Source organism: Myxocyprinus asiaticus, chromosome 17 (genome assembly GCF_019703515.2).
Source record: "Myxocyprinus asiaticus isolate MX2 ecotype Aquarium Trade chromosome 17, UBuf_Myxa_2, whole genome shotgun sequence".
Classification (NCBI taxonomy): Eukaryota; Metazoa; Chordata; class Actinopteri; order Cypriniformes; family Catostomidae; genus Myxocyprinus; species Myxocyprinus asiaticus.
In genome coordinates, this window is record NC_059360.1 from 9,336,525 (window position 1) to 9,355,145 (window position 18,621).

Genomic DNA, 18,621 nt, shown 5'->3' on the forward strand with positions numbered 1-18,621 from the left:
TGTTTCAAAATGGGCTCACATTGACTGATCCAATCACAATGGAGAATAATTTGTTTATAGAATACTTGAGATGTAATAAAATGCCAAATGTGTTTGAAATTAACAGGACATCGTGCACCTTTTTCTGAAGTAGTGATTTTGAGTAAGCATTATCTTAATTTTTTTTTACTCAAAATAGCATTTTGATGTTTCAAAATTATTTGCATAAGTTGACAAATTTTGCACTGTAACTATTGCCCCTATATCTACACATATCACTGTAACATCCCCTACGGGCCTTTCCCCCCAAGTGCGGTGTTAAAGAGTCCCTGACCACTTTTTTCTTTCTTTTTTTTTTTTTTTTTTTACTTTATTTTAATCAAAACCTTCCTTTATCATTTATTTTCAAACAAATTATGTTGCTCCATCAATATTCAATAAAATGAAATTCTTCTTTTTATCTTGATACATTTTGTGACATTTCCTTAAGGTGTACCTAGCCCCATTGTACCCTACATGTAATCCTGTTACTACCCAGCACTGCCTTTACGTGAGTAAAATTATGACACAGTACCCATAAGTATAATTTCACTGTACTTTTTACACAACTTTTGTATGTAACAAAATAACAAAAATTGGCCTACATGAAGAAAATTGTTCCTGCAAGCTGTGTGCATATACTGAGGTAGGAAATTGAATTATTTATATCCTTAACAGATACAAACACTCACACCATACTGTAGTGCAACTCAAATCAGCGTGTAGGTTACAGTGTTCTACTTTTGCGTAAGAAAATCATCACACTTGACCCCAGACCCTGTAACCTCGCCATATCCCTTTAAGAAGCTACGGCTCCTCCCACTTTAAGAACGCAATGACATCATTGGATTAAATAGCCAATGAGAGCGCGCGGTGATCATGAGAATAGAACGTGTAGAGAGCATACGTAAGTGATGTGTGTCTATGTATGTGTCAGTGTTAGTGTTAGTGTTAGTGTGTGCGTGTGCGTGTATGTGTATGAGTGTATGAGTGTATGTGTGTATGTGTTTTATTATATACACTTCAACTTCATCGTCCATCTGTCGTTCGGAGTAAGATTAACATTCATTTTAACCATGTGGATATTTTAAAAACTTCCTTTTTGCTGAAGAATGACACTGTCGCTGATCTGTTCAACACAACACAACACAACACAACACAAGACTTAATAGTTATTTTTAAATGAATTTCCTTCTTCAAGGTAACGGATGTTTAGACCAACTGAAGATACTCTCTTGAATCAACGTTAAAAACAGATCTTATCGCTTCTGCACGGAGATAAGTTGTTGTTTCGTCACTGGGAATTCATGATGTTTGTTTATTTGTGTTTGAGTATGAGTTTGTTTGCATGGGGCTGGACATCCCATTGACTGACTGTTTACGAAGGTTTCTTAGAAATTGCTGATCAACCCCGAGCTTATGCTTCAGATATGAATGTGTAATTTGAAGAAGTGATCTTAAAGCAGAGAACAATCAAAGACTGGCAAAATGCTGAAGACTCTCACTAAAAAACTCAGAAGACACTCTCTAAACGAAATCCACCCTTTCCAACTTAAGGTAAGTCAATACATAAATGTATATTTACTGCAAGCACAAATATAATTTGACTGCTTGGGCACAAATACCCTTGTAGGCCAAGATGCATAAAAAATAGATAAGCATATAACTTTAATTTTTATTTTGATATAGGAGATTTCTATGTTTTGCAACTTTATATTTCAATGTTACGGTTTATTTACTTTAGTAAGTGCTGAGTAACATTTTACTACGTGTTAAATGTGTTTCCTCGTGATCAATCATTATTGTTTTTACCATAGTGTTAACAATTAAATATTTCATTGTACATACTAACTACAATATTTTATTACTGTAGTAATTAATTATAGTATCATATGTGTAACACAGACACTGTAATTTTAAGTGTTACCGTACACCTCTTTGGTTTGTTACTACTGTATTGTCTCACATGGGAAATTAGAAGCTTCCTTTTTCTCATGTGTACTACACTGTTTATTTAAGCTAAAGATGGATTTGTTTCCAGGACTAGTTTTAAAACTTACCCACTGGTTGATAGAGTGTAGATTGCTTGTAAAACTTTTGCATATTTACTCAACAGATCACACACTCACACACTGACACACGCACAATTACACATTAAATTGGACCAAGTTCCCAGTCAACATGAATAGATGCCCTCATTCAAAAACTATATGTGTAATAAATTGCCTTCCAACTTTATTTTTAGAAGGATGGCATCTGGAAGTGCCATCTTAAAGTAATACAACACCTTTCTGGAATCCATACAAACTTGACATACTGCACCCAATGCTTGTTCTCTGTTAATGCTACATTTTTATGAAGTAATAAATGCTCATAAATGCACCACACCAACCCTAAGTGAAGGGATATGACTCTTTTTTTTTTTTTTTTTTTTTTTTTTTGCTGAACATATGGTGTGGTGTTTCACAAAGATGTGCTTTGCATCAACTTTAGCTCTAATAAATATAGGTAGTCCAATCTGTGGACTGTTCTGTTGGTCCCTGAATGATAGTCTTCACTGTTTTCAAATGACACTTTCAATTGCTTGGTCTGACCAACTACTTGAGGTTCTAGTTTCATTATTTGTCATGAGTAATGAACACTTGAGCTTTTTCCTAGTAGATGACTGTTATCTTATGAAGGGAATCCACATTTGTGGAGCAGTAGCGGGATGGATAGCCACCTTTAAACCTGATGAGTAATGGATGAAATTGGAGAGGCCACCATAAATGTGCGGTCACCCAGTCATTGTTCTGAGTCACGGAAGAACAATCTGGGAAACATTGGAAATATGTTAGAAATAAATAATATGTGACTCCAGCCAGGTCTCCTAAGCAACCAAATTGGCCCGGTTGCTAGGGAGGGTAGGGTCACATGGGGTAACCTCCTAGTGGTCGCGATTAATGGTTCTCGCTCTCAATGGGGAGCGTGGTAAATTGTGCGTGGATTGTGGAGAGTAGCATGAGCCTCCACATGCTGGGATTCTCCGCGGTGTCATGCACAATGAGCCACGTGATAAGATGCGCAGATTTACTGTCTCAGAAGCGGAGGCAACCGCTTTACTTGTCCTCCGCCACCTGGATTGAGGTGAGTAACCGCGCCACCATGAGGACCTTGTAAGTAGTGGGAATTGGGCATTCCAAATTGGGAGAAAAGGGGATAAAATAAATAAATAAATAAATAATATTCCTGGTAAGTTTCTGGTCTCTGCATCGGAAACAAATTTCCTTTTTGGCTGATGTCACCAGGCTGTGTGGGCCATTGGTTGATGTTAACAATAGCCAAACAGCTATCGAGGCATTATTTTAGGCTAATGTAGTAGGTAGGGATGGGACGTTATATCGCGAATCAAAAAAATGACAAACCATAACCATTTCTTATACAAATTAATGTAAACTCAATGTTATTACTTGTCAATTGTACACATTATTTCAAACAGTGAAATATATATATATCATTATTATATATACAATTTCATGATATAATATTAATTCATATAATGTAGAATTTTTGTATTTTTACATTGTACAGTTACATTTTGATTATAATAATTAATATTTTGTCATTTATAAAATATTGCCAATAGTTTAATTAATCTGTCATCATATATGGTAGTTATGAGAATTTCTTCCCTGGAACACAAAAGGAATTATTTTCAGTTACCATTCCCCTTTACATTGCATTCACATAGCATTTTGTTTTCCATACAATTATTGAAAGTGAATGTGACTGTGGCTAACATTCTGCCTAACATCTCTTTTTATGTTCCATGCATGGAAGAAAAAAAAAGTCATATGGGTTTGGGAAAACATGAGAGTGAGTAAATGATGACAGAATTTTGATTTTTTTTTTGTTTTTTGGGTGAACTATCCCTTTTAGTGTGTGAGAGCTACTCATTGCCAAAGACTGTTCAAATTCCTGTACCAGCACACATGTGTCCTTATCTCAGCTTAACCCTTTGGCTTACACTAATAAATACAATTACGGTGTATGGAGTGCCGGCCTCATGCCAGAAACTTTGACACGGACATGGAATCTGTGTGTGTATAAGTATCTGTGTGTGTCATGTTGGAGTAGATCTATTAGACCTGAATACATCTCAAACACTGAGAAGATCTAGATGGATCTTGAGGGCCTTTTGCTGTTTTGTGGATCCTCATGGCAGTATTGTGCAGATAAGAATAATTTAGCTGATGAAAATTAGAATTTAAACTGGAGTTAGGACACAAATTTTAGCTTTGGTCCAAAACCTTATGAGCATGATACTCTCTAGATGCAAAAACTGTTCTAAAATGTAGGCAGCAACATTTTTCTTTCTCCTTCCTTGTATATATTTAATTTCATATCAAAAATTATCGTTAGAAAGTTATCTAAATTAGAAATTTATCTAATTAAAAATGGACTACATCCTGGACTTTTCACTATATTTGTGTGTGCTATGAATTTTTATGCTCATTAGAGATAGCATCACTTGCTTTGCAACATGCTAATGTCAAACTGTGTCTCCTTTGTCCCTTTGCATGAATAATATTTGTGTGGTGCACAGAGTTGCTGCCTAGGTAGAGAATTACAAACCGGTCACTTATGAGGTTCCATTTTAATTAGAATGCTGCCTATTCTATGTAGACAGTATACAGCAAGGCAGCTCAGTAAGTTTTGGAACAGATGTACTGTTCAAAAACAAAGAGAACACAAACAGATCAGGTGCAAGGCCCATTCAGAAGTCTCCGTCATGCTTGAACAGCCACACGAACATGCCGACCCAAAGACACACACACACACACACACACACACACACACACACACACGCACGCGCTGTGTAGCAATGACCCCAAAGGCTGGCATATGTGTTAATGTTTTGAAACACTGTTTATTGTGTGTCCTCCTTTGCAACAATGTATCCTAGCCTTTCACCTGATACTCTTTAATGAGTTTCTTTTCATGCACTGGTGTAAATAAAATGAAAAATGCAGCTGCAACAGTGTGACCACAGAGGACTTAGCATAAACACTCCCATGGTTGGAAGACTGCCTCAAGTTGCAAAAGCATCTTTGCAAAATTTGTAAGACACTGTTGGAGAGTACAACATTTCAAAAGACTAGTAATAATTTATTTGTGATATACAAAACATTAGCAGAACTACATACATTTTGTCTTGTATAGAGCTTGTAAAGTCTTGTAAAGATCATAGACTTTTTGTCATACCCCAGAATAACAGGATGTCTTCCCATTGTCATTGCTTAAAGGAATAGTTCACCCTAAATTCTGTCTTATATTGAATGAGTGAATCCAGCAAATTTGTTCTTACATACGTTTCCTGACATTTAAAGTTAAAAGGAGAAGTTTACCTAAAAATTCCAATTATCTCATCATTTACTCACCCCCATGTTGTTTTAAATACATATGTATTTTTTCTTTTCTTTTTTTGAGAATGTTTTAAGAATCTTTATTAGAACCCGACCAATACCGATTTCAGAGAGGGAAAATTCGCCGATTACCTATATGGTGACCGATATATTAAATTTTTGAGCTGGAATGAAAACAGACCTTTTCTATGTGTATTTTTCACAGATTTTGCACCGATATGACTATGCAAAGGTACTCAGAAGGCTGCTTTCTTAAATATTTTTATCAAAGAATATTTTACATTATTATTATTATTATACATTGTCAATAAATACTAGAAATGAACACTGAGAAAATAAAGAATAAATAAAAATAAAATAAATGGCTAAATAAACATCAGTACTGTTTAGTATCAGTCAAATGCTGACCATTAAAATAAAGAATAAATAAAAATAAAATAAATAGCTAAATAAACATCAGTATTACTGTTTAGTATCAGTCAAATGCTGACCATTAAAATAAAGAATAAATAAAATTAAAATAAATAGCTAAATATACATCAGTATTACTATTTAGTATCAGTCATATGCTGACTATATTAATACTGCCGAGTCAAGATAAACAGCGGCAGCGGTGTTACACCGTATTCTGCAAGTTCAGGGGAAACTTTCAATGGTGGAAAACCAGACTTTTAAATATTACATTTTGTAAATGCAATGACTGGAATTGTTCGGTTGAAGGGGGTACCAAACTGTGAATCCTGAAAAAACAGTTTGGTGAATACATGTTTACTCATTAGCTTCCACTCAGCTGACAACAATGAAAGTAGCTACGTGCTTAGTTAGCTATAAGCTCATTGTCACAGAGAGTAAAAGACGGACATTGTTTATTTTACTTTCCAGCATTGTGTCTCACCAACTAGGTAACAATATAGCATGAAATCAACACTCATCAGACACAATCCACCACTGCACCGTTGTCTGCTGAGCTGCAAAAAGATGCTCTGATGTTTACCTTTCAATTTGCTACATTACTGACTTGCACTGACAAATTATAGTGGGCTAACAGCAAACAGACATGAGTGACATGGTTGACAGGGACAAGGTTAATGTTATATTAATTATATTGAAAAGGGAAAATGATGGGGTCACTGTTTATTAAGTTTCCAGTATGTATTTCACAAACTAGTTAACTTACCGAGACACCGCTGAACTCCGCCCTGCCTGCAGAGCCACCGTCAGCTCAGCTCTGTAAACAGTGGAGTCGGAGCGCACTCTGCTGGACAAACTATGCTATGACACCAATTCTAAAGCATTGTTTTCTGCATTATATGTTCTGAAAAAAAGTTTTAATATCTGTAAAATATACGCAGATACCGATATATCGGTGAAAGGCTAATATCGGCTGACCGATATATCGGTCAGGCACTAATCTTTACACAGCTCTTTTCCATACAATGACAGTTCATAGTGACCACATCTGTCAAGCTCCAAAAAGGATAAACGGCACTATAAAAGCCCCATAAAAGTAGTCCATACTGAGTCTGACGCTTGAAGTCCTGCAATATATTTGCGTTAGGAACAGAAAAATGTATTAAATCATTCCCCGATAATCTTCCACTCCACCATAGCCCTTATATTTGATTAGGTAGCTGCAATGGAGAAGATTTAATCACAACTTAAATTTCAGTCTGTTTTTTTAAACAAAGCTATTTTTTGGATACAGAAGATTTGTAATATAGCATGCAAGTCATATGGACTTCTTTTGTGGTGCATTTGTTCCTTTTTGGAGCTTGGCAGCCCCTGGTCACTAAGAATTGTTGTTGGAAAAGAGCTGCATGAAGATTCTTCAAAAAATAGTATTATGTGTTCCATAAAAAAAAACAACAGCACATGGGTTTGGAATGATATGAGGGTGAATAAAAAATTACAGCATTGTCATTTTTGGATAAATATTCCTTTTAAATGTCAGGAAATTTATGTAAGGACAATTGACTGAATTCACACACTCAATATGAGTGTGTTTACACTACCGTGATCCACAGACCTAAATCCTGCTGGCAAACCATGAGCAGTGTGTCAAAATGTTTGCTTTTCTATAAGATGGGTGGGAAAAGACTGGAAATTCTAGCTCAATGTCATTTACATGTTGGCTAAGCGTTCAATTTAGCAGTCAGGCTAATGAAATTTGATACTATGGTTTAAGTCACAATCAGAGAAAAAATTATTTGGTGATACCAAAAAGTAAATGTGTGACTTTATAGATGTGTCCAACATTTATGCAAATTTACATCTTAAGCTTCCTGCTCTAGTCATTTCCACTGACACACTATGTAGTATGGTTGGTCAAAGACAGAAATGTCTGCAGCAGATTTTATAAACCTTTTACATAATTGGCAGCCTACTGTATGTCTACGCATTTAATTTGAATTAGCAAAGCAAGCATTTTCACCCTTGTTTGTCAAACGATTGCTTCCATTTCCTCATAGTTGATTTTTACCGTTCTTTTTGTAATTGCATCATCAATTATTTCAACATTTATAGCTGTGATATTGCATTTGGTGGAAATGTGAAACATATGTTAACGATTAGGTGCTTTCTTTTGCTGTTGTTAGCAAGTTTGGCAGTTGTGAATTCAGCTGTGTTTGGTCATAAATATTATTAGACTAGTGAATGCTGAGGCTTGTGAAACTCTCCCTGAGTGTTATAGCAGAAAGCAGCAGAAAAGTATAGCATATACAAAAGCTGCATGAACATTTTATCACGTTATTTAGCTTGTGTATGTTTACATTGTGAGAGCTCTGATGTCTTGTGTGATGAAATGTGGTTCATATATGTGCTTGTCAATTTGTTATGGATATGCAAATGTCACGTATGAGTTGGTGAGACATTGGCTATTTTCGGAATAGCATACTATCATACTATTACTATTTCTGCAGTATAGTGTGAATGCTGTTCGTAGTATATGCCAGTTTTTTGTATGCATTGATATAGCAGGCTAATACCTGGATGATACTACATTTGGCAAAATCTGCAGTATACAACAGAGAGAACTGTGGGCAATACTATATGCCATAATGCAATGCACTTGACCTTCTGTTTCCAGTGTGAAGGAGTAAACTAAGTAATAACATCCCTGATTTTTATAATCTTTTTCTTGCCTCATTATTTATTCGAACTATCATATGTAGGCATTTTCTAAAGACAAAATTGGATTAAAAATAATATAAAATAACCATTAACTATTGTGCCACTTGTTGAATTTAACATGCAATGTGATGAGGTCATGTGACCGCAATGTTGCAAACTACTGTTTGATATGGAATAATGCCTACAGAAAAGATAGTAGGCAGCAGCATACAGTACATACTGTGCAGTATTTAGTAGGCAGTGAGATAGTATTCAGTTCCGAACAGAGCTAGAGACTAAGATATACTATGTGTATCAAGACAGCCATGTTAGTTTTAAATTGGCTGTGTCCCAATTTACATACACCCTAAATAATAGCCTATGCAAGATTAGAATTAGTGTGTCACAAATCAAAGTATGTTGAAAATAGTATGTCAGAGGTGCGTAGATGGTAGACACTATAGTATTTCAAATTGTGTGCATGTATGCAAGATTTTTTTTTGGCTAATATTTTCTGTGTGCTATAGAAGGAGTTTGACATTTTTCTCTCAATATTTTCAGTTGTAGAAAATGGCGAGGAACCCAAGGCTGAAGCTGCTATAGTTTCTGAATGTTTGAACTTAAAAGTAATAATGATTGTTTAGGTTATTAATTTATCTAGACGATAACGCTTACATGCCAAACTAGGCGGTCTGTGGTATCAAAACATTGTTTTTTACATTGTAGTTTGTTCCAATACTGGCGTACTGTCTTCTGCACTCTCAAATGTATGTACGGATGTAGGTCTCTCCACTGTGCAATATTAGCCAAAAAACATCTTGCATACATGCGTTACATCTTTAATGCAGTTATATTTAATGCGTTATAGCTTTATTAAAGTTCAAATAATATGGAAGCAGATCATGTAAATAACTACAAACTCAGAAACTGGCATTTCTCTGTGCAGTTAGCGCCTCTTCTATGAGTTGCACTAAGTGTCCCGATCTAAGGGGGAGAGATTGAACTGCATCCGGCTGTGGCACAATCTGTCACGGGGATGCTTGTCCCTCGAGCGCACATGCTTAATGCAGCTAGATTATAATGTGATGGCTCGCGACTTATTGAATCATAATATATGTGTCACTGTGTGTTTCTTATCATGAAGAAAATTGGCAATACGCAGCTTTATTAATACGAGAGAGTTTGTTTTTTTTGTGGGTTAAACATGGATTAAAGTGAACAGAAAGATGAGAGAAGGTAGTCTTTGCCCCATTATACACTGCAACAAAATACATTTTTGATTTGTTTTTGTTTTGGCTTGTTTTCCATTATAAATATCTAAAACTCCTTTAAAACAATGTACATTTTCTTTAGCAGTTACACAGCAAAATTGTTATCATAGAATGTTGAATATAATATTAAAAATACAAATTTTTAAAATATCTAAAAATCCTTTAAAAAAGATGCATTCACCTGACAAGCAGCATATAAGATATTTAGACTTGCTTTTAGAGAAAAGATCTTGAATATAAGTATATTTTGTCTTTACTGCACTCGCAGAAGTATAACCAAGTGAAAAAATACACTTATATACACAAAATACACTTATTTAAGATACATTCTCTTAAAGCAAGTCTAAATATCTTGTATGTTGCTTCTCAAGTAATTGTATTTTTTTTTTATTTTTTTTTTAAGGATTTTTAGACTATTTTAAATGGAAAACCAGACAAAAACACTTGATAACAAAAGGATTTGTTTTACTGTGAATTTCTTTACTGAATTAAACTTTATAAAAAGTTTAATTCAGTAAATGTCATTTAGAGGTATTTTTAAAAGATGATTTTGTCTTCTTCATTATTAGTAAGCACGTTTAATACAACCTTTTAAGTCGGGGCACAAGCTGAATAATCGGTTAAGAGCTAATGATTAATTGTTGCAATAATTGGCAAATAATCATTCTAATAATTGTTATATTAATCGATTATCAAAATAATCGTTAGCTGCTGCCCTAATCGCAATCGGCGTGTGAGCAGAACTTTTTTTTTTTTCACCGCCCCTGTTAACAGGTTACAGCATTCACATCGGAAGCGTCAGCAGCACATGAGAGTGAGCTGCAGTGCAGTAGTGCAGTGGGGGTTTTGGCTCCGAGTCTATTTTTGCAGCGCCGCTCACGCTCCGTTAAAGTGACCATGCACTGTTGATGGATAAAATGAATTTTATTTGACACAAAGTACACAATACACAGAATAAGCATATATTAGTATTCTAGTGTGTCTTTTATACTGTATGAATTAGAGCACATCTGAAAAACAAATGAATAGATTCCAGGAAATTTAACAATTGAAACCAATTTAAAATATTTTTATTGTAGCTCTAAATCAGAAGTACAGTTTATAATTTAAAACTACAGTAAACTACAACTTATGAGCCTGAAAATATGAGACAAAATACTGTCTTTTATGTACAGTACTATTAAATATAGAACAGGTCTATAGGCTTCAGCAATACCCAATCACAGCCGAGTTTGCTTTCACTTGTAAACACATGCACGTGACAGACATCGGTAAATTCAGAACTTACCTCATTCGTGTTCAACAGTGGATGATACAAGACTGATTGTGGAGGTGGAGAAGCACAAAGTGCTCTATTGTTTACCTTTTAGATACAAATGTGGTCCTCCTCATGTAAATAAGATTTCATGAAGATCAAGTTTGTAATACTTATCAATGACCCACTCCTGATAACCATTTTATAAGTTATAGTCTTTCTTAAAATAAATACTCACCGTAGTAACATAGAAATCATAGTATTTTTCTGTATAGAGCCGCTGCTGTGACGCTATAAAAATGCTTCCAGTGTGAAAGCCCTGTCAAGTCTGCAGCTGCAGTTATGCTGTAGTTAAGCTGACGCTATGCTCACGTCTCGCTCAAGCTTGCTTTGCACAGTTCAGGACAGCATTGCAGCAATCTGGATGGATGTTTATATGTTATCCATTTGGCGAAGTGGTTTACCTGCTATAATGCTTGGATATGTTGTCTGGTAGTGTTTTTGAAGCTAATATTGCTTTTCATGCTTGTATGAATCGAACGTCACTCGTGTTAACCGATCGCGATGTATCTACATTGTCAGGGAAGTTACTGTGACATATTTATGACTTCTGAAATTGACTTCTTGTAATTGTTATATTGCATTTTTAAGCATATTATTTTCATGTGTAATAAAGTATATTTCATCCCCATCATTATTGAATCCTCATTTTATGTTTTAGTTGACAATGTTGTTGTGTACATTGCATAGACATACTATTCTAGTATTACGGTTCACTTGCATTATCAACTGAGGCTGTACAATATAATATACAAATATTAAAGTCTTCCATTGAACTCGTATCAGCCAAATCACAAATTCACCAATGTATGAAATACAAATCCTTATAAAATTAAGGTAGGTTTTTTTTTTTTTTTTTTTTTTTTTACTAAATATAAACAAGGAAGAATGATATTTAATAATTTTCATTTATATGCACAAATATACAACAATACATGAAGTATAATTATGTACCTATGTATGTTTTAAATGAATAGGGTGTGCAAAAACTACAGTTTCACTCATTTATTTTTTGCAATCCAGTTGAATATTATTATAATACTGAATTGCTATTGTGGAACCCAGTCAAATGGATTATTTTAATATAATAAGGAATTTGTATTATTTTGCGGACTAGATTACAATAGTAATATATTTCTGTTGTATTTACTTCACCTTCACCTGGAGCTTTTATTTTGGCAGAAAACTGAATGTGCAGTGTGTATTTGACAGTTTGCAACATTCCTCATTACTAATGTGTGAACCTGCCACACTGTGCAAACATTTTCACAATGCAGGATATCCGCTTTGAGAAAAACATGAGCCCCACATGTACACATACAGTATGTCACCTGTTTACTCTCAAGCACACAAATTAATATTATTAAATTATACCCTTTAGAGGTTCAATAATCACGTTATGTTGATTAATTTTGCAGCTCTGAAGGATCGTGAAATCATTGTAATGACAGGATTTTTAGGAATCATAGCGGCCTAATAAAAAGCGCATTCAAATCTTTGCATTATTCATGAGATTTGTTTAATTTTACATCAACAGTAAAATCAACGTAATTATATCATGAATATTTATTAGATACACTATTGCCCAGCCTTATACCCATTACCAGCGATGTAAAAACTTTTAGTGCAAATGACGGGAATTAGGACACAGCCAATGTGCTATGTGAATATTCTATCCTGAGGTGTGTATTTGTGTGTTTCATTTTAGTGTGCATGGAAGGAGCAGAGTGGCATGTCAGAGTGGTCACACTTAGTCATGCACAGTCTTTGGAACGCACATGGATTCCACAAGCACACGCGCAGACATGCACACTAACTGGCCATGATTACAGGGCCAACCTCCATCCCATACTGTTTAGCAGATGACATAGCTAGAACTCATGACTGTGACATGTGTTGATGATCAATGTGTAACTCTCACTTACCGCCCACTACACTGCATACTGAGCTTTGACATCACAGACACCATTAAAACTGTCACAGGGACTTTCTCTGAGGACTACGCAGAAAAGCAGGATGAGGTTTTTTCATCCAGAGAAAGGCCCCCACATTAAGAAAATTCATTATTAATCATTTAATAATTATTAATTAATAATAATTAATAATTATTTGTGTGTGTGTGTGTGTGTGTATGTATGTATATATAATTTTTTTTATTTATTTATTTTTTTTTCAGATTGAAAAAAATGTAATTATTGTGGCAGACAAAGCACTGATTAGACAACACAAAAAGTGGCTTTAGAAGTCAATATATTGTTTTCTTTATTCCTATAGCTTTGAACATAAGCCTACAGTCGACAGCAATCCATTTAGCAATCGAGTTTGTAAATCTGTCCTGTTCTCACAGGACGTGCTCCCTATGTATCAGACGGATGCTTTTGGAGCATCTCACTTGTTTTCAACATCATAAACGCAGTTTTTTTTTAGGACGCTGTGAAGTTAAAAGTAGTTTCAACATTATCTTGTCTCGAAATCTCTGCATTCTGTTGTGTTTTGTCCAGCTCTCAAGAACACATCCTGAGTGACTAGCTCTCTCTTTCTGGGGCTGTGCTGTTTGTGAGGTTTGTTGAGGTGCACTGACTGCCTACTGCCGACGTGACCAATAAAAACACAGTTACATGTACTTTAAGCTTGAATTGCTCAGATGGTAGGAAAATACTTACTTTTGTTATTAAATGTATGTACGGGTCAGAAGGGATTATATATTTCTTAAACTTTATTATTATTATTTTTAATATAATTAATCACACTAACTCAATGTGTTCTGTACTTTTCTAGGGCGATGAACCTCTGGTTATGTGTTACTGATGTTATTCCTGTAGTGTTGAGTTTGCTTCATGTAAACAGTACTATAGGAATAGTTATTTCACACCCCACCCATATACCATCCTGGTGTCCTTACACGGCTATCAGTCAAAAGTAACCTGATTTATTTTTTTTTTTTTTTTTTTTTTTTTTTTGAAATACCAGGTTCTACCACACCAGTCTCATGCTAGAATGTGTAATGTGTTGGGATGAAGTGTGTAATTTCTGTGCCACTAGCAGCACCAAACGAAATTACAATATTTGTTCTGTGCCTGCCCCCGTCTTCCATTGTACGATCAAAATGGGTATTCTAGGTATACTTCCATTTTTTTTATTTTTTATTTTCTCCCCAGTTTGGAATGCCCAATTCCCAATTCCCAATGCGCTCTAAGTCCTCGTGGTGGCGTAGTTGCCTCCACGTCTGAGACCATCAATCCGCGCATCTTATCACATGGCTTGTTGAGCACGTTACCGTGGAGACGTAGCGCGTGTGGAGGCTTCATGCTGTTCTCCGCGGCATCCACGCACAACTCACCACGCGCCCCACCGAGAGCGAGAACCACATTATAGCGACCACGAGGAGGTTACCCCATGTGACTCTACCCTCCCTAGCATCTAGGCCAATTTGGCTGCTTAGGAGACCTGGCTGGAGTCACTCAGCACGCCCTGGATTCGAACTCGCGACTCCAGAGGTATTAGTCAGCGTCAGTACTTGCTGAGCTACTCAGACCCTCAAGAGGGTATAATTCCATTTTGTCGCAAACGTTCAGCGTCTGGTTACAGTCAAATGCGAACCTGTCAAAGTGTACTCCATATAACCCATATAATTGTGCGTGCATATACACAGGCGGTTGGCACATGCATGCTACAACTGCTATGAGATACTGGACTTTGAGTTTAGACCCATAAAGATGTCTTTATATTCCTAAAGACTCGAGTTATACAAATGCAGGTATCTCCCACACGTGCTCTTGACTTGCACATCCACTGTTATTGTTTTTACCTTCATCACCTGATGTTTAGCGGCAATTATATCTTCTAGCGCTTCTTCATGACAGCAGTGGCTCAAAATGTAAGTGTTACCACCTTGTGAACCCACTAATTAGTGCATATAACTCAAGACGCATATGCATACTGCGAAAAAGACGAAAAATCTGGAAAATCAGCCTGCTTGCAGTCAGTGCTCGTGCACTGCTGATGACGAGATTTGCGTCACATCCTGTTCGTGGACACTCAGCGTTTGCATCTGACCGAAGTATACTTTGGGCTTTAGGCCTTGTCCACACTAATACATTTTCATTTGAAAACATATCTTTTTCTCTGTCTTGGCCTGAGACGTTGTTTTTGACAGCGAATATGGAGCTTTTAGAAAACACTCTCCCAAGTGAATATATTTTAAAATGCTGTCTTCGCATTGTAGTATGGACAGGGGAAACGGAGATATCTGAAAACTATGATGTATTTGTTGTCATGTGAGGCAGTCATGTGATTCATTCAACCCAAAACATTCAAGTTGGCGGCATGTTTTTTAGAGGAATTGTTGTGCCTGATATTCACTTTGATTGCATTGTTAAAGATAACTGTTACTTTGTATAACCTTCACAATGCATTCTTTCGAAGGTGATGGGAAGTTTACTCGGAATTGTTGTCCGGTGATGGAACATGAGGACAATTGTGTTTCGGACCGTACATAGAACAGCGATTTTATGCATGCCCAGTAAGGGGATTTAAGGGTCTTCATATGTTTCAGTGTGGACGAGAAACTGTTGGAAAATGCTTGAAAACGGTAGTGTGGACAGAGAGCGTTTTGAAAAGGAAACGTTGTTTTCAAATGTATCCAGATTAATGTGGACGTAGCTTTAAGCCAGAAGTTGACATGTCGGACCGCTCAAACAAACAACGTTTTGAAAGCAAGAGCCACAGTCTTTACACTAGGGGTGGGGAAAAAAATTGTTTCAGCGATGCATCGCGATTCATACTCAAACGATTCTGAATCAATTCTCAAAAGAAACAGAATCGATTCTGAGTTCAGTTTAAATCACGGCAGAGCAGTGGCGCACGCCAAAGACAGATGTAGAAACAAAGTCGCGAGTTAAGTGCATACACTAAAGTCAAGTGCACAAACACGACTGTTTGCAGAGCAGCTGTATCAAACACATGACCATTTGTGCCCGAATGAAACTACAATCCCGAAATTCTTTCACAAACCCACGCACATAGCAACTGGAGAGTTTATTCGTGATAACAAGCCAACAAACAACATGAAAGATGAGCTTGTACCCATTATTGCACTGATTTGCACACAACGGGGGAAAACACAGAAGAAAAAAATGGCGAGGCAATCATTTAAGAATCATTTAATTCTTTTATTCTTTAATTTATTTTGTTCACAGCTCATACTGAATGTAAAAGGCCAGTTTATGTAATGTAACTCGTTCTGATTTTTAAAACAGCTGCTAAATAAAAAGCTGAAAGGGAAAAAAATAGAGTAAAAAATAAATTTTGAAGAAACTGAAAAAAGAAATAAATTGAAGGACATGATGCATCGTGATGCATCGAGAATAATTTTATAATCGAATCATTCCCTTTGAATCGTAATCGAATCGTGAGGCCAGTCAAGATTCCCAGCTCTAATTTACACTATTCAGAAAGACTAACTTGATCATAGTGTTTACATTACAACAGTGCAATCAGGGCTGCTTCAACCTTCCCTACCTACTTTAGCAACTGAAATGCAGCAATCAGGTTCAGTCTCATTACATCTTACTACAAAATAGGACTTATTGACATGTCAAAGAAGGACACATGGTGGATTGAATTCAGGTACTGTGACATTATGTGTTTGTGTGTTTTTTTTGTTTGTTTGTTTTTTTGTGTTTTGGCAAATATGCTTATGTGCCTTATTATAGTGACTGGCATATGATTGACCTTTGAGCAGCACCACACTAACAATTCTCATTTGTGTGCCAACAGTCTTTAGAGCTGATATAATTTTCACACACATGCACACACACCCTCAGAAGAGCCTTTAATCCGTGAGCGTCATAACTGGCCCTAATCTACCTCACACATTCAGATGGGAACAGCACCTGTTAATCCAGCAACACAGCTGTGCCCCTCTCATTGCCACAATGCTTTGCAGGATGGCACTGTAAATCCTGAGGCTACAGGGCAACTGATTATGTTGCAAACACATTGACAGGCCTTTAGGTTATGAATTCAAACCACATGCTATTCAGACTGCTCTGCCTGCATGAGCAGTGCATTGTGGTTAGCATTATACCCTCTTGCAAACACTGTTTTAATGCATATGTTAATGCAGACAGGTTGTGCTAGTTTATGCTGTCGGACATGTATAGTATCCATTTCAAACCATATAAATGGAGGCATTGCCTGTCAGGAATACTAAAATTATTATTATTATTTTTTTTTTATATTTAAACTCCAAATTTTAAATGCTATAACCATAACACATTGAGGAATTTTTTATTATTGAAGCCAAGGAAAAACATCTTTATTGGATGTTCCAATCCCATATGGATTAAAGTAAAGAATATCTGTTGTGGGTTGACAATATAAGCAAAAATGTATATTATGATATTCCTGAAATGTTTGATCGATGATGATATATATCACGATATACACATTTTTATGATAAAGCGATTCAAAAAACATATTTAAAAAATAAATACATTTTTTTTACCTTTTTTTTTTTTTTTAAATGAAAAATAATGTCCTTAGACTTTTTACATATATTACATTTTTATTTTTGTTCTATTTCATTTGGACAGTCTTGTATATTACAGTGATACTACTATCAGTAGTAGCCTACTTATTTTTATACATAATATTTTATGTATTTTATCTCTTCTACATTGTTTTCAATCCAAGCACAAATTCTGAAGCAAACCCCTCCATCATGCATTTGAAAGAGATCACGCTCTCAGCAGAGTTAACGTAATCAAAGGCACTTTTTAATGCAAAATAACATAAAAATAATTGATGGATCCATCTGAGTGACGGATAATAATAATTTATAACACAACCTCAGATTACACTTCTCTACATGCTGCGGCATGTTTCATAACCGTGATATAGACAATATTAGAAGATTTGTACCGTTTGACACATTTCTACTGGTTTTATCTGGTATATCACTCATCCCTAATATTTATTGTAATGTAACTTGCAGTTTATGACTTTAGTCTTTTATGTCTTTATTATTATTATTTTAGAATATAATTTTTATTGCGATATATAACTTAATTTATTATACTTAAAAAAAATTAATAAAAAAAATAATTAAAATTGATATAATTAGACACACCAGCGCGGAGGAGGGCGGGGCCGGGCAGAATGACGGATGCCCGGAGCCCAATCAGCCTGATGAGGCGAGCGAGGGATAAAGGCGACTGAAGACGGCAGCTCGAGAGAGAGAGAGAGAGAGAGAGAGAGAGAGAGAATTATGGGCAGCTGCCCTGTATGTGTTTTGAGTTTTGTTTTTTTTTATTAAATATTATTTATATTAAGCCGGTTCTCGCCGCCTCCTTTCCCTTATACCCCCTTTACATATATATATATATGTATGTGTGTGTGTGTGTATATATATATATATATATATATATATATATATATATATATATATATATATATATATATATATATATATATTGTTTTTGAGAATAAAATCATATATTTT

The 18,621-nt window shown here is 35.5% G+C and overlaps 1 protein-coding gene across 1 annotated transcript in view; it reads left to right on the top strand.

The window, feature by feature from the left end:
* The first annotated feature begins 934 nt into the window (after window positions 1–934).
* LOC127454918 (uncharacterized) overlaps window positions 935–18,621 on the top strand; it is a 70,256-nt gene continuing 52,569 nt past the window's right edge. The window contains exon 1 of the mRNA XM_051722456.1: window positions 935–1,575. Within this exon, the coding sequence (XP_051578416.1) occupies window positions 1,507–1,575 (69 nt within the window). The 5' untranslated portion in view covers window positions 935–1,506. The remainder of the gene's footprint in view (window positions 1,576–18,621) is intronic.